The following is a 23,301-nucleotide window of genomic DNA, read 5'->3' as shown; positions in this document are numbered from 1 at the left end:
ACATTCCAGCAGCACCTGCATACGGGGTATATATCTCTCAATTGATACGATATTCCCGTGCTTGCATTTCCTATCATGATTTTCTTGATAGAGGGTTACAGCTATTAAATCAAGAGTTCCAAACGGTGAAGTTGAAATCATCCCTTCGAAAATTTTACGGACGCCATCACGAGTTGGTTGACCGTTATGGAATAACCATTTCACAGATGATATCGGATATGTTCCTTACGTCGTAACTACAATCCCCTTCCCTTTCATGAATTTGACCTACCGAACTAGACTATTTACCGGAATTGTAATCACATAAGCAACACGACGGGTGCCGCATGTGGAGCAGGGTCTGCTTACCCTTCCGGAGCACCCGAGATCACCCCTAGTTTTTGGTGGGGTTCGTGTTTTTTATTCTTTAGTTTTCTATGTTGTGTCATGTGTACTATTGTATTTCTGTTTGTCTTTTTCATTTTTAGCCATGGCGTTGTCAGTTTGTTTTAGATTTATGAGTTTGACTGTCCCTTTGGTATCTTTCGTCCCTCTTTTACAATACATCAACCGTCTCGGGATTAACATCAGCGTGATATGCCACAATGAAATTAAAGTATCGTCAATAAAAACGTGACTGCGACGTTTATCTATCTAAATTGCTTTCTCGTTTTAACCTAATCTAAATAAAGTTAGATACCAAGTATCAAATCAATCTTTTGTGACATATTTGACTTTTAGTATATAATTTTACAGACGGTTGACTGTTATGGAGTATCTATAAAACAGATGACCAATCATGTCTTTTTTTCTCCAAAATGTCGTCGTTACCAACTAAGAACAATGCCAATTTTGGACTTCTTTTTTTTGTCAACTGCCAGGGGATTTGAAGAAATCATTGAATGATTCCGACAGACAGCAATGCAGTTTACCATGTTCCTTTGAATAAAACAATATAACCTTACGCTGCAGTAAATTTTTTATCGAATGTTGTTTTGTAACAAAATCAACGGTTATAAAGTTTTCCTTTGTTATTCTTTAAAACAAACACCAGGTAAAACGTATATGTACATGACAGAATATATATGTCAACTTAGAATTGATAATATACATACCTCTGTTTGCACCATGTTTAATCTGTAATTTCGCATATTCAATACTGTCCCAAATATATCCACATGAGTACACTTAGATCGGATTTCTTGCATAAGAATATCCATGACGATAAAAGTTCCCGTGCGGCCAACACCAGCGCTGAAAAATATATGGGAAAAATTAATGTTAGGGAAGTTGTTCAGTCAATGTCGATTTTTTGTTCGTTAGCACACTTGATGTAAAAGTTTAAAGCAGAAATTTCAGAATGACCCTTTGAAATGAAAAAAAAGGTTTTATCCGACAAACTGACCAAAAGAAACTTGTACAAAATTATATTCTGGAAGATTTCATTTTTTAACTTGAAATTTTCAAATGCAAATATTATATTTTTGTTTTTAACTATATACTTGTATATATATATATGGCTTATATATCATGTACTGTATTATGACACTATATTAAAACTGACGAAGAAAGGTAACACTCGGCCACCGAAAGGTGTATTATTGTGAAGCCAAGTTGGTCGTGTGATCTAGCGCACCGGATACAGTGCAGGCGATTTGGTGTCACGATATCTCAGTAGCATGGGTTCGAATCCCGGCGAGTGAAGAACAAAAAATTGGCGAAAACAAATTTACAGATCTAACATTGTTGGGTTGATGTTTAGACGAGTTGTATATATATATAAATGTCTAAGAATATAACTAAAACACACTAATTGATACATTAAAAAGTTCTATTAGATGTTAAATAGAAATACGCAATATTTCGCTAAACAAATTAGCTTCATCAGGCGTGTGCATCTCTCAAGGTGAAATCGGATGCATGACAGAAAAATATTGAACTTTTTAATGTATCAATTAGTGTGTTCTAGTTATATTCTTAGACATTTATATAATTTTAATTCAGTAACTGTATCAGTTTATTTTCACAAACTGATCCACGCTTAATTAGATTGAATGTTGATGCTATTTTTAGACATTATATATATATATATATATATATATAGATCTAACATTGTTGGGTTGATGTTTAGACGAGTTGTATATATATATATATATATATACAACTCGTCTAAACATCAACCCATCAATGTTAGATCTATATATATATATATATATATATACAACTCGTCTAAACATATATATATAAAACTCGTCTAAACATCAACCCAACAATGTTAGATCTATATATATATATATACAACTCGTCTAAACATCAACCCAACAATGTTAGATCTGTAAATTTGCTTTCGCACATTTTTGGTTCTTCCCTCGCCGGGATTCGAACCCATGCTACTGTGATATCGTGACACCAAATCGCCTGCACTGCAGCCGTCCCGCTAGACCACACGACCACCTGGGCTCTCACTAAAAGAGCTTTCGGTGGCCATATGTTACCTTCCCGCGTCAGTTTTAATCTAGCGGCGTACTACAGTACATGATATATAAGGCATGAAGATGTTGTTGCTACAGATCAGCTTAATTATCTAGAGTAAAGGGTCCTACAAATTCATGTAAGATACAGTCACAGAAAATAAATATATTCATAAGTACGTCTGAGTCAGTGACAACCCTACAACAGATGTATCCATCGGATCGCCATCAATGATGGTGATACATGGCTGTGTACATAATGTATATACAACTCGTCTAAACATCAACCCAACAATGTTAGATCTGTAAATTTGCTTTCGCAAATTTTTGGTTCTTCCCTCGCCGGGATTCGAACCCATGCTACTGTGATATCGGGACACCAAATCGCCTGCACTGCAGCCGTCCCGTTAGACCACACGACCACCTGGGCTCTCACTAAAAGAGCTTTCGGTAGCCATATGTTACCTTTCCACGTCAGTTTTAATCTAGCGGCGTACTACAGTACATGATATATAAGGCATGAAGATGTTGTTGCTACAGATCAGCTTAATTATCTAGAGTAAAGGATCCTACAAATTCATGTAAGATACAGTCACAGAAAATAAATATATTCATAAGTACGTCTGAGTCAGTGACAACCCTACAACAGATGTATCCATCGGATCGCCATCAATGATGGTGATACATGGCTGTGTACATAATGTATATACAACTCGTCTAAACATCAACCCAACAATGTTAGATCTGTAAATTTGCTTTCGCAAATTTTTGGTTCTTCCCTCGCCGGGATCCGAACCCATGCAACTGTGATATCGTGACACCAAATCGCCTTCACTTCAGCCGTCCCGCTAGACCACACGACCACCTAGGCTCTCTCTAAAAGAGCTTTCGGTGGCCATATGTTACCTTTCCACGTCAGTTTCAATCTAGTGGCGTACTACAGTACATGATATATAAGGCATGGATATGTTATTGTAACAGATCAGCTCAATTATCTATATAAAGGATCCTACAAATTAATGTAAGATACAGTCACAGAAAATAATTATATTTATAAGTCCGTCTGAGTCAGTGACAACTCTACAACAGATTTATCCATCGGATCACCAGCAATGATGGTGATACATGGCTGTGTACATTATGTATATAAAACAGTAGCATGGGTTCGAATACCGGCGAGGGAAGAACAAGAAATTTGCAAAAGCAAATTTACAGATCTAACATTGTTGGGTTGATGTTTAGACGAGTTGTATATATTGAGTTTTTGTGGGCTTTTTTCATATTTTAATTGTATCAAATATATAAAATTGACAACTGTCACAGTACATACATCGAAATAGCGCGTCATAGACAAATAAAGTGTTATTTTTATATTATGATTTTTGATAAATAATCAAGGTGAAAATATCATTAAATCTATGACAGAACTTATGAACAAGTTTTTTTGCCACTGATCAGTTCATTGAGTGACAAAAATGTGTCCTTCAGATTACAATTGTAATATTTTGATAGAGGCCAAAAAAAAAAGTATAAATACACATATAAAATATATTCTATTATTTGTTGATTACGATAGATATTGATATTTCAGTTCTACTTATAGTTTTATAAAGCAACTACATCAGTTATTATTAATCTGAAATAGTTTGGAACGATTGACGTGATGCTTGACAAATGGTGCTGAAGAAGAAATAGATTTACAAGACTGGTATTTTTTTTTCTTCTTTCTAGTATATGTGTATGAATAATCATTTGAAATTTTGATAAAAAATGCGGAAAACAGCCGAAGGCCACCAATGGGTCTATGTTAATGAAGATTTGTATACTAACGAAGACTTTTAGTGAAAAGGTCAGTACTAAAATCGACACGACGTGCATCTGATAGTCACCTTCATCGTTTACTCTGGGTTTTTTTTGTTTTTTTTACATACATACAGTTTTTACCTTGATAAGAGATAGCTTACCTCTTATGAACTATGACAGGACTTTTCATATCTGTAGTTTTAAATGAATAAATTATAGCATACCTACAATGAACTATAATAGGACCATTCATATTAGGTTGGATTTCTTTTCTAACTGTATCAACGAAATTTATCATATTACTAGATGTTTTTGGTGTACCCATGTCTGGCCATGATAAATAATTGTAATGCTTTATTCTTCTCTCAACATCCCCCTGAAAAAGATAATGGTGATATGAATTGCATTCCATGATTTTAGCTTAAGATATTTAAGACAGAGAACGACAGCAGATGGTGGTCTTTGAAGCAAGAAAGTTATGTGATCTATGAAATGCAATCTTGTTATACTGATGCTAGACAAAGTACGTCTAGCGTTTTAATCGTTATCCCGAACTGGTTGTCCGTTATAATGTGCATGTGTCTTAACTCACTATGAAAATGTTTTTGCGGTCACAGCTTTTTGGATGAAGTCGTTTGTTCTGTTATTTTGTTCTTTTCCGATAACGATAAATTTTCCTGTTTTTTGTTTTTTTGGTTACCATGTTTTGTTTTCGATATTAGAATTGAACATTGGTATACAACTGTAACTTAATTTACAACGTCTTTGAAGTTATATTATAACGTTTCCTGTGCTAATTATACGCACGGGATTCGTTAGTGATGCTTGAATCCACAATATGTTAATGCATGGAACTATTTCAATTTTGTTTTAAATAAACTCATCATAGATTCCAGGACTAAATTTAGTATATACGCCAGACGCGCGTTTCGTCTACAAAAGACTCATCAGTGACGCTCAAATCCGAAAAATTAAAAAGGCCAAATAAAGTACGAAGTTGAAGAGCATTGGGAACCAAAATTCCTAAAAGTTTTGCCAAATACAGCTTAGGTAATCTATGCCTGAGGTAGGAAAGCCTTAGTATTTCAAAAAATTCAAAAATTGGTAAACAGTAAATTTATAAATATAACCATATCAATGAAAATTCATGTCAGCACAAATAGTGCTGACTACTGGGCTTGTGATAACATCGGGAAATAACATAGACATACGAAAAAAAAGTTATCGTAAATTGGAAATTTAAATAAACTGTGTACAGATTCAATGAATTAAAAGAGATGCAGTGTAAAATCAATACGACACACAACATTCGATCCAAAGAGTTAGTTATCGTCCTTAGGTTTTCGTTGTCTACGAATATAGTCCATAGTGTAAACAGTGTATAACTTGCAAATTGTTTTCATACACTTTCCCAATTTATTTCCTGATATTTCATGCATGGAATATTCAGTAAGTGGACGAGGTTACATGTTAACAGGGTGCTGAATATTTATGTTAAGTACTGATTAGGTCTAGTTAATAAAGATCAAAATTAGAATGTCTGAATCTGTCAAACTGAATTTTAGACCCCCTTTACATAGAATTGTCGATATTTTGAGTAAGGGCAGACTTTTCTATAATTTTGATATCATTTTCCAAATAAAAGTACACAACACTATAAAAGAGGGACAAAAGATATTAGAGGGACAGTCAAGCTCATAGATAAAAAATAAACTGACAACGCCATGGATAAAAAATAAAAAGACAAACAGATATAGACAATAACTGTTTAGTGTCTTTAAATATCATCTGTATTTGTACGAGGCTAGGAAACAAGATGTATGCGAGCTTTTAGCGAGCAACTACACCTGTTTCGAGCCGAGTACAAATACAGCTAATATCTAAAGACACTAAACAGTTATTGTCTATATCCTGCTATTAATTCTGTATATTATTGGTGTTTTGAAAGACACAAAAACACATGTTTTGCATTTTTTTCGATTTAAAATCCAGGGCCGTGTAGTAATACGATACAGTTATCACACATTCAGCTGAAGACAGGTTCGCAAACAAAGAGAATCTCAAATGGTCAACAATAATACATCGCGCAAGGTGAATAATTATCTATTTTAACATAACAACTAATTTCAACAGTAAAAACAAATAACAAACCATTGTTCATTTGAAACAGGAGTGTACAAATTGTCCTTCGCTTCAGACTCGACCTCATGTTGAAATTGACATGGTTGTTTTTTTTACACAATCATACACATTCAAGTTTTGAAATCGATAGTTGTCATCGTAGAAAAGACTGCTGTTCATGTGTGTATGTTATTAGAAAATTAATTAAAGAAATGTTTGAAAACAAACAGAACGTTTAAAATAATCGTTAATTCGCAATTAATACGTCATTGGAATGCGACTGCAATACACATCCTGAGTTAACGCAGGTCCATACTATACTCAGTCCGGCAGTGGGCGGAGCTTTAAAGAGATATCTGTATAGTATACAGATACAGCATTGTGTTATCTGTAGGGCAGTATCTGTATAGTAGAACACCCAATTGCAGGATAAATATAAATAATGATACACAAGACACAACATAAAAAAACTTAAGACTAGGCTACATGAACCCCACCAAAAACTGGGGATGATCTCAGGTGCTCCTGAAAATCTTTTTAAGATAGAGCAGGTGCGATTGTTTTAATTTGAATTTATTGTCAAGAGAAATGCAATCTGGAATAACTTTGTACAGAACATATGCATGGCATTCTAAATACCTTATTTTCCACATCTGTATATTGTTGGAGACTAAGAGTTTTTGTATAGTACGCTCTTGATTTTCTTTGTCGATTATCATTGTTAATTTAGTATAAACCGCACCATATCTGTAATAACTTTGGGTAGTTTAAAAAAGAAAACCTGACGAAGATATTAAGCATTGCACAAATACTTACGTTTTTTCTGTATATTTAAAGGTATTTATGTATGTATACTTACAAGTCGCAAAGCAATAGTTCGTAGTGTGTAGTCGGATAAATGTGACAATGTTTCAACCTCTACTATAATGTCTCCAAGAAACATTTTTTCATTTGTGTTTTCTGGCCAATATATCTCACACTTTTTCTGAAAAATAGAATGAAGATGTAATTTTTCTTAACATTTTAAAACTTTTATAACATATAATAGTTAAGCCGAGAACATCGCTGTATTAAACGAGAACAAATCGCTATATTAAACGAGAACAAATTGCTATATTAATAGTTATCAAAAGTACCAGGATTATAATTTAGTACGCCAGACGCGCGTTTCGTCGACATAAAGACGCATCAGTGACGCTCATATCAAAATATTTATAAAGCCAAACAAGTACAAAGTTGAAGAGCATTGAGGATCCAAAAGTCCAAAAAGTTGTGCCAAATACGGCTAAGGTAATCTATGCCTGGAATAAGAAAATCCTTAGTTTTACGAAAAATTCAAAGTTTTGTAAACAGGAAATTTATAAAAATGACCACATTATTGATATTCATGTCAACACCGAAGTGTTGACTACTGGGCTGGTGATACCCTCGGGGACGAAACGTCCACCAGCAGTGGCATCGACCCAGTGGTGTAAAAACTTATCAAAAGTACCAGGATTATAATTTAGAACGCCAGACGCGCGTTTCGTCTACATAAAGACTCATTAGTGACGCTCATATCAAAATATTTATAAAGCCAAACAAGTACAAAGTTGAAGAGCATTGAGGATCCAAAATTCTTCAAAAAAGTTGTGCCAAATACGGCTTAGGTAATCTATGCCTGGATTAAGAAAATCCTTAGTTTTACGAAAAATTCAAAGTTTTGTAAACAGGAAATTTATAAAAATGACCACATTATTGATATTCATGTCAACACCGAAGTGTTGACTACTGGGCTGGTGATACCATCAGGGACGAAACGTCCACCAGCAGTGGCATCGACCCAGTGGTGTAAATAGTTATCAAAAGTACCATTTTATGTATTTGATACCGTTCCTTTACCGATATCTGGTGTCTAACCTAACCGTAGCCAAATACGTCTTTTGGGTTTCAGTCAATATAATTTTAAAGCAACTGATTCGTCGATTTTAACTTCATAATTGAAGCTCTAGAAAACATTACATTTAATAATTACCCTGCCTCTTTCTAAAAGCTGAGTTAGCATAACTATACTACTGACGTTCTGTTCCCAGATCATCCTCCACATCTCTTCTTTGGTTGACGGTAAAGGCCCTTGTGTCGCTATAAATTCTCTTTTTGATCTCTTTCCCTGAATTATATTGGTTCAGATAAGTTATGGTCTTCAATGACAAATTAAATTATTCGAGGTGATTATCAATAAAATTCACTTAATATTAAATAAGGAGATGTGGTATGATTGTCAATAACTATCCACTATAGTTAATATAAATTGCAATTAAGAATTATTGGCAGCCACACAGCTTGACACAATGAGAGAAAATACCATACCGTATTAACGTATCTTTTTAGCAACACGACGGGTACCACATGGAGCAGGATCAGCTTACCCTTCTGCAGTACCTGATATTCGCAGTGTTTGATGCTGCTCGTGTTGCTCTTTAGTTTTTTTATGTTGTGTATTGTTTACTATTGTTTGTCTGTTAATCTTTATTTTCTTTTTTAGCCATTTCGACTCATGAGCGTGAATGTCTTTTTTATATTTCCCCCTCTCTTTTATAACAAAACAATTTACGAAACACAATTATTGCAGACATGATACAACGACAACCACTAAAATACAGGTTCTTGACTTGGAACAGGCGTATAAAGAATGTGACTTGGTGAACCAAGTTTGCTGAATATTACACAAATGATTAAAATAAAACCATCCATAGACCTGCCACATGATCTCTTTGAATGTATATCATCTCTTTGTTAAACACAAAAATAAATGTTGTCAACAGCTATGCTCCTTCAAATAATATTGTTTAGTTAAACTTCATTTAAATTATACCAATGAGGTCTCTGTTTGATTATATAAATCAAGTTTTCTCATTATAGAATATGTCTTTTTTCATTTTTAGCCATGGCGTTGTCATGAGTTTGACTGTCCTTTTGGTATCGTTCGCCCCTCTTTTACATCTGATTGACACTTACTTCTATCAATACTTTATTTTGGTATTGTAAAAGGTTATACTTTTCTTGAATTTTCTCATGTTGTTTTACACATGTTTTACTTACAGGAATGTAATTAGCATTTATAAAGTCACTCCCGGTTTCATCTTCAATTCCGATTAGTTTAACACGTGAATGATCGACTGAAAAAAAATCGCATCAATATTTTAAATTATATTATTTACTATTAAAAAACTTCTGCCAATGTATTCGATACACAAAAGTAAAACAAACATTCTACATGTAAACTGCATGATAAATTAAAAAAAAGGAAGTCCCTTAAAACTGACAAATCAAACGCTATTTATCATTCAACCAAGATAAAAACAACAGCCATATTCTTGACGTGTCACAGGAATAAGCCGATGTTGACGGAATAGTAGAAACATTTATAGATAAAACTAGTACAAATCTATTGTAACTTTTCCACAACTTGGCCACACAAATTTAAACTAATTCTGAATGAAAAAAAAAGCAAGTCATCAGTTCAAAACACTGATAGTTATTTATGAAGAATCAATGTAGATTAACTTATACAAGTACAGTTGTGTAGGCTTTTCATGCATGTACTTTGTAAAATACCAGTTGACATGATATTAAGTTGTTGCATAATTGTGTCGTACCTATCAAACTAAATAGCCAGCACAGATACAAATAAAATTAAGAATGGAAATGGTGAATGTGTCAAAGAGACAACAACCCGACCATAGAGTAGACAACAGCCGAAGGCCACCAATGGGTATCTATGCAGCGAGAAACTAACGCACCCGGAGGAGTACTTCAGCTGGCCTCTAAACAAATATGTCACCAGTTCAGTTATAATGGACGTCATACTAAACTCAGTTTCATACACAAAAAACTAAGATTAAAAATAATACAAGACTAACCAAGCCCAGAGGCTCCTGACTTGGGACAGGCGCAAAACATACGGCGGGGTTAAACATGTTTTTTTTATATTTCAACCCTCCCCCTATACCTCTAGCCAATGAAGAAAAAACGCACTATAATACGCATAGTAAAACTCAGTTTAAGAGAAGTTTGTTTATAATAGGAAAAGTGCATTTCAACAGAAACATTTATTAAAATTCATATTTTTACAACCTGAGCTTTGAATTTCTTACATGGAAGTATGTTCGTGTATCTGTTCTTCGGTCTGTTTTCTTGAATTTGAGATACTTCAGTTGAGTGTTTTGGACTTAAAATTCCTAGCTCCTGCAATGTATGAAGTTATGGTTAAATTCTCTTTTGAATGATGTTAATACGAATTAATGACAAGTCGAGTTACCAATTTTCATGTTCATGAGTTTTTCTGATGTGTTACTAGATTATATTCCAAAGATTTTTTTGCGATTTGATATACATAGTAAATCGACATATGTGTAACCTTGTGTCCCGGTTCAATCATTCACTTGTTATTATAGTATCAGAACACATGAATCATTAAAAGAAATCCCTAATTTGGTAAAAAATACAAGATTTGTTTTTTTTGCAGTGTTCAGCTAGACATTTTATATATTCGGCCGTTTTAAAGACAATTGTTTAGTTCATTGTATTAATACAAGAAGTGAAAAATGCATGAACATCGTGGTAGAAACACAGAATTACGGAATGCCAAATAGATTGATTTTTGTTGTTGCAAACTTTGAATTTTCATAAATACCTTAAATTCCTGTGAAAATCCCATGTTTGAATTTCCTGACATCATTTCAACGTGCCTGTGAAACTCTGAAACTTTTATGGGCCTGAAATAGAAAGATAGTCACAGTAACATTAAGATTCATACGACTGAATAATTATTGCAATTATAGCAGATATGATTTATGCAGTATTTTATAAAAACACTTTAAATGACATGAAAATGATCATATTCGCGTTGTAAAACATGATATGATGTTTTTTACACATATGAGAAATGATCACTAATAATATTTAAAAACATGAAAAAAAAAATGTTAAAAAAATATCAAAATTTTATTTTTTAATGTCTTGCATATCAATACATTCTATAACTTTTAATGGTAAGCATTAGATTGTCAGAAAAAAGTGCATGACGTAACAAAAATAAAATAAAAATGAGCAAATAAAAAGAAGTGAGGAATTTAAACATATTTATGAAAAGTTTAAATTTCAATTGGTTTACTGTTTTGATTATAATGTTCCTGGAGAGTTTCATTTTTAACGAAAATACGAGTCTTGCGTTCACATGTTATACACCTGGTATTTTTAATTACTTGCATTTAGGAAAAAATAGGTTGTTTTGATAGTAATTGACGTCTTCTCTAAAATGCTAAGAGTATTAAGATAAAAAACAAAAGAAAAAAGAACTGCTCAAAACACTTTTTTTTTAATTGATTCTGATATGCTTGATTTTCAAATTACTAGAATTAATATTATCATTTACCTTTTTTCAAATTAGAATGAACATGTAAATCAGAAATGAAATATTTTTTTGGAAAAGTCAGGAATTAGGCATTTTATTTTTTACTTGTTACGTTGGTTGATATAGTTTATTTGTCAGTTTTTTTTTAACTTCCCCTTTATAATTTGCCTTTCGGTTCTATATTTTGTTCTATTTTCTAAAGCCTTCTTTAAATTAAAACCGAAAAAAATATTTTTGCACACAGAAAAACAATTTTCAATAGTATATTATATAAGAATTTTCATTGACTATTTTGAATAGATATTATATCTAATAATTGGATACGCTTCTGTCATTAAAGAAACAGCTTATTTTGACATCATAAATCAATACACCTCCACATCAAATATTACAAACCATGGTAAACAAATATTGAAAAGAAATGGAGGAACAAGAAACAATGCTTTTATTAAACATAATGTATGCCTCTCACGTTGTCTGGACGTAGACAAAATTACAACAAATTATATACTACTGTGGCATATGAAGTGGTTATCATGTGCTTCATCGTCATTATTTAATAGTCCGTAAAATAGACATAATTTAACAATCTGCATTATGGACGTGCTATAGGTGTATATGTACGTAATACGGATGGGTACCAATTGACGTTTTTAGTCCGTGGTACTATAAGTCAGTAAATGAACCTGGGTAGCTCCTGTGTTTTTAGTATTTTAAAGCACATTTTTATCATATTCCAAGGAGAGTCTTTCTCTGTGACGTGTTTTACGCAATAGTCTTTCGGCTAATTAATCCTTAGCCTTCATATTTTGGGTTTGGACGTTATCACAAAAAGAGCTGCAAACACAACAAAGTATTATATGTTGTGTTCATTTACTTTGTTGTAGACAAGTAAGTAGTTTCAAGACTTGATCAATGTAAATAAATATCGCTTAAATGACAAAACTACGTGACCGGAATATAGCACAGAATAACGCATTAACAATCAGCACTGACAATGCATAAATAAAAACATTTCATAGTACATTACAACATGTAAACCGTAGAATAACAACGGATATCTTAATATGACAGCACAGAATACCACGAACAGTTACGGATTTTTGTGACGTATATATAATATTCAAATTTATTCAAATATTTGGAACGAGATCCAAAAATTCACAACTATTTTCACTATACTAGTTCTAATGATTATCATGATTATGACGGTCCTGAATGGCTATTTTAAATTATAGGAACTAACACAATACTTTATCTATGGAAAATGAAAATAAATGTAACTATACTGACAAATAAGGCATTTGTGAAACGTAACAAAATCACATAATTCAAGTCACAAAAGATAAGAAATAACTTAATACCCAACCGAAACATCATAACTAAGTACCTTAATGTTGGATTTATAAATACTGAGACACGTCGTATAGCAATGCGGATTCACACACGGCAAAACAGTCAAGTTCTAAAACAGTTAACGTTCGATACTTTGCAGACAGACAACATAGAAAACACGTGGCCCTTTATGATTCAAATGTTAGATATATTTATTTGAATTTTTAACAATAAACAGTGATAAATGGGGGTTTTGGAAGGTACAATTGGTGCAATGCATTTTGATACATCATTTACAGATGACGCAATCATGTATTGCAAATGTGTTAAACATAAAGTTATAAGAAAAATTAAATAAAGCGCCGTGTTGTAGGAACGCATTCAAAAATGTACCATCAAACGGAAATTTAAATGATTCTTCAAAAGAAAGTTTATTTTTAATATGGTTCAATTCGAAATTGATAATGTGGGTCGGTTGGGAAACGCAAAACTTTACGACACAAAGGATGATTTTAGATTTCAAATTAACAACATTTATATTCTATGCAGCAACATTTTAGCAGCGCCTGTATATTGATCATATATCTCATTATATGATATTCAACAACTTGCATTTCCTATCATGACAAATAAGTACCACTTACATAAAAATGTGTGCTTAAATTGTTCCTAGTGATAGTGAAATTGTCATTTTTTTAACGGTTTTACGATTTGGTAGACAGTTATGCATTGTCTGTGTCATAAATAACCACATATATGTTCAGGTTATGTCCCCCCCAAATGTTTGCCACGGAATGATATTCATCACCGCATTGGTATTTACCATGATCAACTTGACGGTTGTCAGTAGTAGAGCAGCGTGTACCTACCCTTCCGGAGCATCAGGATGAACCCACAGTTTTTGGTAGGAATCATTCTGTAATGTTCTTTGTAGTGTTCTGTTTTCTTGTCTGGCATTTCTTCTTCCTCTTTTGTATTTGTCATGACAGTTTAACTTCGAATTATGAGAGTTGACGGTCCCCTAATTTGTCCTCCTCTTTAATGTCAAAATGTTAAGGCTTAAGCGTAATTTTATCAACACAACTCCTATGAAAGAGCTATCTATTTTTCCTTTCGGTCGTATTGTATGAACTTTTCTAACAGAAATAAGGTGACCATTTTTTTCCCTATCAAACAAGGGTCCTCTATGCAATTTGGTTGTGTCTCGAATATTTACTTTCCATTTTTAGTGTATTGTTATTGACATCTATCTAAAGGTTGGCACGATACTCAGGGGCTTGTATTTTCTATCCTGATTTTCTTAATAAAGGGTTGTTGCTCAAATGGACGCTTTTAACCAAGTAGTGAAGTTGAAATTATCCCTTCGTAAATTTTTACAGACACCTTCGCGAGTTGGTTGACTGTGATGGAATGTATGTAAAATGTACATAGACATGAAAGATGATCACGGATGTGTTCCATTGGTTGCAACTACAATCCTGTCCCCTATATCCTGAAAATGACCTACATATATAGACTTATCAACGGGTTTGTACTAAGATGAGCAACACGACGAGTGTGGAGCAGGATTTACTTAGCTTTCTGGAGCACATAAGATCACCAATAGTTTTGGTGGGTTCGTGTTGCTTACTCTATAGTTTTCTATGTAGTAATTGTGTATTGTTGTTTATCTGTAGGTCTTTTTTTTAGTCATAGCGTTGTCAGTTTTGCTTTAGACTTATGAATTAAAATGTCCCTTTGTTATCTTTCGCCTCTTTTGGTATGTCCAAACTAATTTACTGCTTATGGTCATGTCATTAAATTTTATGTCAAATAATAAAGGACATGCGATACAGTAGCAAGGGCATATATCAACTCAACCAAGTTCAACGTGACGTTACTAATAAAATCGTCACAATTTTCCTGGAATAACACAGACGTTCCGCAATATCAACAGTGAACGATATGCTGAAGCACGTTATATATGATTTGGGACATCAAAAATATGGACACAATTTTTCAATAATTGTCAGTTATTTGAATAACCTTGAGATATACGGCGTGCATGCTTACACAATAATGTAGAATCAACAATACACATCAAAGCTTTATTTCGGTATAAGGAGTAATGATACTTCAGGCCTAAAAAGAGATTTCTGCTTTTAGCTGATCGTTTCTAAAAACAAAACCAAGCACCTGAACCTAAACTTGTTTCTTTTATATTTGATTGTGCACTGCTTTGAAAATGTTTTGTCCTTTTGCACAACAAATCAGCAACACATCATTTTCTGCTTACATTTGTTTTTCGTGGTATTCTGCATAAAATAACAGTCTTTTTTTGTAAACTGTTGGTTGCATTTTAGTCTTTTGTCGTTTTTTTCTCCCTTTGTCTGTTTATTTTCGACTGTGAGTTTGATTACTCCTTTCGTAAATTTATCTTTCCTTTCTTTAACAACAATTTTATCCTATCTTATTTCCAATTTGGAATCTTCCTTAGTATCTGATAAATTTTAACACACTTGCCAAAAACCATGGTAAAAATATCTCTTTCGGATGAAAGTTTTTGCAATTTTTCGGCAAAGTATTCAAATGTGAACATGTTAGAAAAATAAGTACGCAAGTCAAGAAGCAGTAACTGGAAGACCGTGCATCAGCATGCACAGTTGCTTCCTACAGGTAGTTTCAGCAATTGAACGATCTGAACAAAGACTATTCGATCATATTGGCCTTCAACGAAGTTTCATCAATTTCATCATCATTTTCATGTTTTGTTAGTTTATATATGCTTTGTCCAACTCTATTTATGTGATGTTATTATTGCAAGTGATTATTTAGCAAAATATGAGATATGGGGTACACATTTATAAGACAGAAACGTAAGTTCAAGGTGCTTTGAAATGTGCAATAGAATAATTGTGCATGTGCTTTTTGAAATTGTGTGTATAACTATAAAACAAGGAATGACAGCAATGCAAATAGTTATAAGCAAAGGCTTGGGTTTTAAAAGAGAAGGCATTGATCAATAGTTTCAGTATTCAAAGTTTAATGCAAAATAGTTGTTCACCTCTTCCGACGATTGTCTTCCAATTCAACTTCTTCTTCAAATCCAGCGTTCATGTTGCCTTGTTCTACTTCTTTATGAATATTCTCTTTAAAGCATCTGAGCAAAATTAAATCTCAAAAGTTATACATATTTCAAAACAAATATTTATCGGAACTTACACATGTACAATACTTTTCATACTTCGTACACGATAAATTCAGAACAAAGTAACAAGAAGGAGCGATTTTGATATCTCAAAAACAGAGTCAGCACATCACAAGCAAGGTAGCACAATGAAACAGAGAAAATTGTAAGACTGGGGTCATGGACATGGTAAGCATCTCATGGTGTCAATCCTGGTGTCAATATAATAGAATTATATATGGCTGTCATATAAGTTAGAGTTTCAGTAAGCTTAAAACAGCTTAAATCCAGAAAGAAATGCCTGTACCAAGGTAACAGTAATATACCGCTGTTTGAAAGCCATATATACACTCATCATAGATAAAAGGACTAATCGATTGAGAGCAAACAAATCAGGGTTACAAACTAAAACCATATTTGTCTCCATATCAATATTGTTTACGATGTTATTATCATGAATTTTGTTTTGTTCGGTTGTTTATTATTTGTATGTAAAAGAGATGACGTTGTAAGTTGCAAAACATGTGTCTAATTCTATTGTCAATGTTTTGGATGTAAAATATGTTTAAACTAACTAAACCAAGTCAGAAATATGATAATTGTTTTTCTTTCAACTAAATTGTTTTAATTCGATTTTGTCATTTCAAAAGCTACTTTTTTTTTAATTTTCTTTGGTGTTCGGTATTATTGCTATTTCACTTTCTGGTATGTATGCATGTATCACCACCATTCAAATTCACACTCGGAGCAATTGCAAGTAGCACATAAGTAGTAAAATTACAAAAACTCCACAATTGAAAAATAGGGAATCGATGAATGGTCAAATAATATCGGTTAACCAATTCGTTAGGCTGTCAACACACTTATGTAGAGTCGATTACTGTCGATCTTCCTCTGTATCAGTGAGTTTTACACACATCAATTTATGAAGTCAGTATAAATTGAATATTGTCGATCGTATCGTACGAACTAACGTCATACAATGGTATAGTTATTATGTAATTGCTGATAAATGGGTTGGTTACAATTAAAAGATTAAAGCATCAAGTTTGTTATAAATTATAATTTGCATTCGTCCATCTGTTACAATGGTGAAGACATGATCACGAAGCATGTCTTACACGTTTTGCTTATATCCCATTACTCAAATTTACTGAGATGTCAGCACTTATTGAAATGTGAATTAAGAAATGATTAATGAGGGCTTGAATATTATGTTATTTTCCCACGAGTTGGACCTTTATGACAAATAGATTACCTGAGCGATAGAGGGACGAAAGATACCAGAGGGACAGTCAAACTCATAAGGGACAAGCAGTGGTAAAATCATGATATAGTCGAGCCCAATACACTATTTCGATTCTTATAGGACAAATACGGCAATTGCTTTTGATCGAAGTGCTCTAGGTGAAGGCATTTATTGCCGTTCCCATTAAAACAAACACTTTTAAACTGACGTAAAATAACGGAACTAAAAAAGTGAAATGCTTAACCTATTTAAAATAACATATTTAGATGGGTTTGGATAAATCTAAATGATAACTGTACTTATATGTATTATATGTATAAAAAATTGCTTACATAACACATTTTAGCATTGTTTACGTTTCCTTGTTCTAAATATTTTCGGTTTCACAAGCGTGTATTTCTCCGTATTATGCTTATGTTATAACTTCATGAGGTCGGGTAGATCATTCATAAATAAGCATATGACGTTGGAGTACGATCGGAAAAGCCCAGCCAATATATTCACATTTTACCACGGGTGTGTATGCAAAGCGTTTGAGGGTCTTTATTCTAAAATTGTTATTTTAAAGGTAAATATATCAACTGTGCAAGATGCTGTGATTAGTTGTCTTTCAAAACGTTTTGTATGAAATTTGATTCATATGAGTACAATTAAAAATCATACGTTTGAAAATTAATTCTTCACTTTACCTAAAATTATGTCTTCTATAATGTCCAGCTAAATTTCATTTATAATTTTAGTGTATTTATTATTTAAATCAGTGTTCAAAAGTAAGTTTTTATACCCTCAAACTAGGGATTTAAATTTATCGGTCTTCCTTTTTTTATTATCAATTTATAGAAAAGTTTTGTTTAACAATACAGCATATGGAAAAGAAACTTCACTCATATACAAATATAAATTTAGAAATTACTTAGCACGTGCACACTGATTAAACATCTTTGAGTAGAACTTATTAGGGTTAAGTATCCATATTATATTCGGGATAAACCCAGTAGTTGGAAATATCTCATCTGCATGTTTCTGAAAACTTTTTATCAAGCGTTGAACACATTCTACTGTGAATATTTTGAATATTTTCCATTCTATTTACAATATAAGCTTCTCTTTTCAATGTCTTAATTCATATCAACGGCCCTTCATTTAAATATTAAACTTACAATGCTTGTCGTCTCCATGACAATACGATAATTAATATTACTACCAAGGCAGCACATCCACCAAAAACACCTCCAATTGCAACAGGAATAGGATCTTTCTCTTGATAATATGAAAAGAATAATACAGAGTCAAACAAATGTCAGATGCTTTCAATCGTATGAGAGTTAATCATTTTAAAAAGGTTCGTTAACAAAATAAACGCTTGAAACAACCACTATACAAATTGGTGAAATATTACAATTTGAATCATGAGTGCATTTGTCATGTGCGGGATTAAAATTCCCAGCCTCAATATGGACAGTAAAAGAGTAGTCAAACTACCACGAACATTTAGTCATGGATAGCATATAATTGTTGTCGGTCTGGTTGATTCGTTTCTGTTGACAATGTCCATTGGTTTGTCTTTAAACATATAGCTTTTGCTGCCTGGTATACTTCAATTCTTTTTTGTTGAAAAATTTATGTCAGTGAAAACTTATCATTGTCCAGAATCAAATATAATTTTTTCGACCACAAACCTGTATATTTATGAGGTAATTCAAATTTACTTACTATCAATGTCCATTATATTTAGCCATAAAATTTTCTTATGTTATAAATATATCATTATGAATTTGCATGACATATGAACAATAGATTACATTTTACATTTTTGATTTAAAAGTTATTTGTATGTTAGATAGTGTGTCAATATATCAAGAAGAGTTACGAAATAGTGTCAGTCACATCTTATGGTATTTAAGATATTTATAGTTTATAGTTTATTGTTGATTATTGGTTTTCTCGAAAAAAAAAAGGCAACGAGTTGAGATGACCAATTATAGATATAGGAAGATGTGATGTGATTGCAAATGAGACAACTCTCCATCCAAATAACAATTTAAAAAAGTAAACCATTATTGGTCAATCTGTTTATCGCTTTTTTACTTATGCCGACGTTGTCATGTCATTTTCATGTCAATTTCATTAGCAACGTCATGTGCCTCCTTAGTTTCTAGCGATAATTTTCCATCTCAGGCGAGTAGCATGATATGCAAAATTATCACAAAAAATATCATCGGAAAAATGCACAAAAAGGCGATAATTATTGTTAATCACTGGTATACGTATCAATAATAGAAAATAGAAATAAAACTGGATGTTCTTATTTATAATGACAAGATAAGTATAATAGTCAGTGTGCAGCTGTTTCAAAATCTGATTAAATTTGAATATTTTTTTTACAATTCAAAATGTGCGAAGAAATAAGGAAATGATTTGACATATCTAATCAAAAACGAAACGGGTATTCAATATATATTATGCTATAAGTAAAATTTACCTGTTGTCAAAGACATTTGTATGCTTGCTAATTCAGTTTTGTGTTCACCACTTGATACTGCTGACACTTTGATTGGATATGAAGTTGCTGAATCAAGTCCACTAATTGTGTAAACTGTAGCATCCTTGTTCAATGATGCAGGTACATTGATGTCCCTTCCATTCACAGAAACGACATAGCGTTTTACAAGTCCTTTTCCCTTAACAATTTTTATTGTTACAGAATCTTTTTTTGTTTCTATTATCCTGATAGAGATGGGAGGACTGGGGTCTAAAATATAGATATGATTCATTACGACAGGATTACATTAGCCGTACTTTGCTAAATCTTGGGATGGAATTGTCAGTCTTCAATGCTATTCAACCGTTTAAATACTGTAAATCACTTAAATCAGCCAACTCCCATGCAAATAACAGGTACACAAATAAAGTCTCATGTTACGTTTTTTTTTAAATGTTGGTCTAAAATGCTAATCAAATTTTATTTATCCCGAAATTAGCCAACTATTGTAAAAATTATGGAAGAACAAATACATTTTTGCTTTGTTTACGTTTATAAATTAATTTTCCTGTTACCCTGTTTCATGTTGAGCAAGCGCTAATGTTGGATATATCGTTTTACGTAACAGTTAGTTTTATGGACTTCTTTGCAGTTCGCGTTTTACTTTTTTCGATTTCTTTGAAAAAAGGAGACTCTGTTCTAGATTTTAACAACTTAAATTAAGTTAAAACACAATAATATGTACATTGACGGAAAATACCCCAAAATATTTTAGGAGAAAAGCCCGGAAAAACTTGATTTTCGTCCTGTTTTTAAAGCTTATTCAAATAAGTTTGATATTTTCCGACAATGTAAACATATTGTTTATTTAGCGTTTTAAAGTTGTTTCCTCTGCGCATCACTTGTGAGTATGTATAATTTAAATTTTAACGAACTGCAGGTTTGCCGTACAAACTAGTATCTCTAAAATAAAGGCAACAGTAGTATACTGCTGTTGAAAATTTAGATATGTTCCGACAATGTACACATACATGTATGGTTTATATAAGCAAACTGCCGTACAAACTAGTATCTCTAAAATAAAGGCGAGAGTAGTATACCGCTGTTCAAAATTCAAAATTCGACTGAAAAGAAAACAAATCCGGGTTACAAACTAAAACTTAGAAAAAAACATCAAATATTAGAGGAAAACCACGACACAACAGAAACACAACACAAAAAGGCAACACACACAGAAACGAACTATAATACAACAATGGCCATTTTCCTGACTTGGTACAGGTCATTTTAAGAAAAAAATTGTTAAACCTGGTTTTGTTAATAGCCGAACCTCCCACTTTTATGGCAATCTTTAATTTAACATTAAAATGACAACATTACATGAGAGGACTACACAACAAGTTTATGGGAAAACATAGAAGACAGAGAAACACACAAAGTATAGCTATGTATTATAAGCTCCTAGGCTTATACTTAAACACGCGCAAGACACGCGTTTTGTCTACATAAAACTCATCAGTGACGCTCATATCAAAAAAGTTCGAGAGCCAAAACAAGTACAAAGTTAAAGAGCATTGAAGACAAAAACGTCCAAAAAATTTATAAAAAATACTTTTTAAAAGATATACATGTTAACACCATAGTGGTCACTAACTACTATAATGCGTTATTATAACAGATCTGCAGAAAAACGCCATACATTACAACGGCAAATCTAAAATTTATCAATAAAGTATTTCTACATTTCTAGAACGCGACGTACGAGAATTCGAAGTAGAACGGATATATATTGAAGAATTGAATGCTTCTTTTTGCAACTTCATTTGGGTGTAAAAGCGTTGACCGAATTACATTTTTTTATGAAGTGCGGAAGCGCTTCATTCTAACTATGTGCGCACGGTTAACGCGTTAACAACCCTATGAAGTTACAAAAAGAAGCATTCGATACTAATAATTACATTTTTGGCTAGGATCATGAAACACGAATTATTTTTTTGTTTAATTCACCTGTGCACTTTATTGTCAGACCTCGTGTTATCGTGAATGATAAGTTTTATTGTGTAATGCAATAACTTAAGGATTACCACGTGATGTGCAGTTAGCCAATCAGAATAAGGCATCATAATGGAACATACATCTAATGTTATTATTTCCTTCTAGTAGATATAACAAGATGTTGGACTAGTTTCAATGAATCAACTCTCAGTCCAAGTCACAATTTGTAACTAGAAGCTCGAAAGAGCTATTTGTTTTACAATTAATGAATAAAAAATGACAGCAATAATACATTTTTTTCATTAAATGAACAGTACTTCTGGCATCTAATTTATGCAAAAACGAAACATGTTTAATCTTAATTCATTGCTGCCATTTTGTGAAAAGTCTTAAATGACTTGCGGTTTTCCGCACTGTGTTGTCGTTGTTCAAACACTCGACAAACGCGGCTATTTTTACAAATAAATTTTCGGAATTGCACGACGTTATATGCGATAAACGTTACGAACATTAACGGAAAGGCATGTGATAACATTCCGGAAGCAGTCAATAAATGTTCCGTAATCAGCCCGTCGAAGAATTTCTTAGGAATCTATATAGTTAATAAACAAAGGTATATTTTTATTGCCTTTTAATATTTTTAAATATAATTGAACTGTAAAATTGAAAGAATATCTTATACAAGTATATGATTATATATTTACGGTAAATATGCTATAAATTTAACTGTAATAATAGCCTAAGATTTTCGTGAATTTGAAATTTTCCGAAACTGTGTTTCGCGGGCTGATATGAACATGATGAAGAAGTTATCACATACCTCCAGCTTTTATCACATGCCTTTCTGTAACGTGAGTGCATGACATACCGGCGATACTCGGTTTATCCTTGAAATTACATCTCAATGATACGTTTTCAGTAAAACACTTCTCACAGAATGTACAAAACAATTATTAGGAAACAGGGAAAATATATAATGTTAAATGCTTAAAAATGACACAAGAAATGCATTTTTATTCATTGTTTCCAACATAATTTAGAAAGCAACTTTAAAAATCTTGAATTTTCTAAACAGTGTTCATATTAAATTGTTGATGAAGATATATTTTACCAACATGTTTACATTTTAACAACGTCATTACAACACTTTTTGTAATATGCCATCAGAGTCTATTTCGAAAGTGCAATTATTGGTTTTATTTCACTGGAAAATCACGGTAATTCATTGCACATGTTGCAAGCAATGTAATAATGAAGGATAATAAAGTCTATAACAACTGTATTCTTGAAAACAAAAGATGTATT

At 32.5% G+C, this 23,301-nt stretch overlaps 1 protein-coding gene across 1 annotated transcript in view; it reads right to left on the bottom strand.

Annotated features, from left to right (window-relative positions):
- Positions 1–23,301, bottom strand: part of LOC134688175 (receptor-type tyrosine-protein phosphatase eta-like) — a 138,796-nt gene that overhangs the window by 959 nt on the left and 114,536 nt on the right. Inside the window, exons 11-20 of the mRNA XM_063548646.1 lie at positions 20,002–20,271; positions 18,680–18,779; positions 16,148–16,243; positions 11,050–11,131; positions 10,511–10,601; positions 9,456–9,532; positions 8,389–8,523; positions 7,234–7,359; positions 4,478–4,629; positions 1,095–1,233 (exon numbers count right to left, since the gene is read on the bottom strand). Of these exons, the coding sequence (XP_063404716.1) occupies positions 1,095–1,233; positions 4,478–4,629; positions 7,234–7,359; positions 8,389–8,523; positions 9,456–9,532; positions 10,511–10,601; positions 11,050–11,131; positions 16,148–16,243; positions 18,680–18,779; positions 20,002–20,271 (1,268 nt within the window). The remainder of the gene's footprint in view (positions 1–1,094; positions 1,234–4,477; positions 4,630–7,233; positions 7,360–8,388; positions 8,524–9,455; positions 9,533–10,510; positions 10,602–11,049; positions 11,132–16,147; positions 16,244–18,679; positions 18,780–20,001; positions 20,272–23,301) is intronic.

This window comes from Mytilus trossulus, chromosome 10 (assembly GCF_036588685.1).
Source record: "Mytilus trossulus isolate FHL-02 chromosome 10, PNRI_Mtr1.1.1.hap1, whole genome shotgun sequence".
Taxonomy (NCBI): domain Eukaryota; kingdom Metazoa; phylum Mollusca; class Bivalvia; order Mytilida; family Mytilidae; genus Mytilus; species Mytilus trossulus.
The sequence above is the reverse complement of the archived record's forward strand: the minus strand, read 5'-3'. Positions and strand labels throughout refer to the sequence as shown.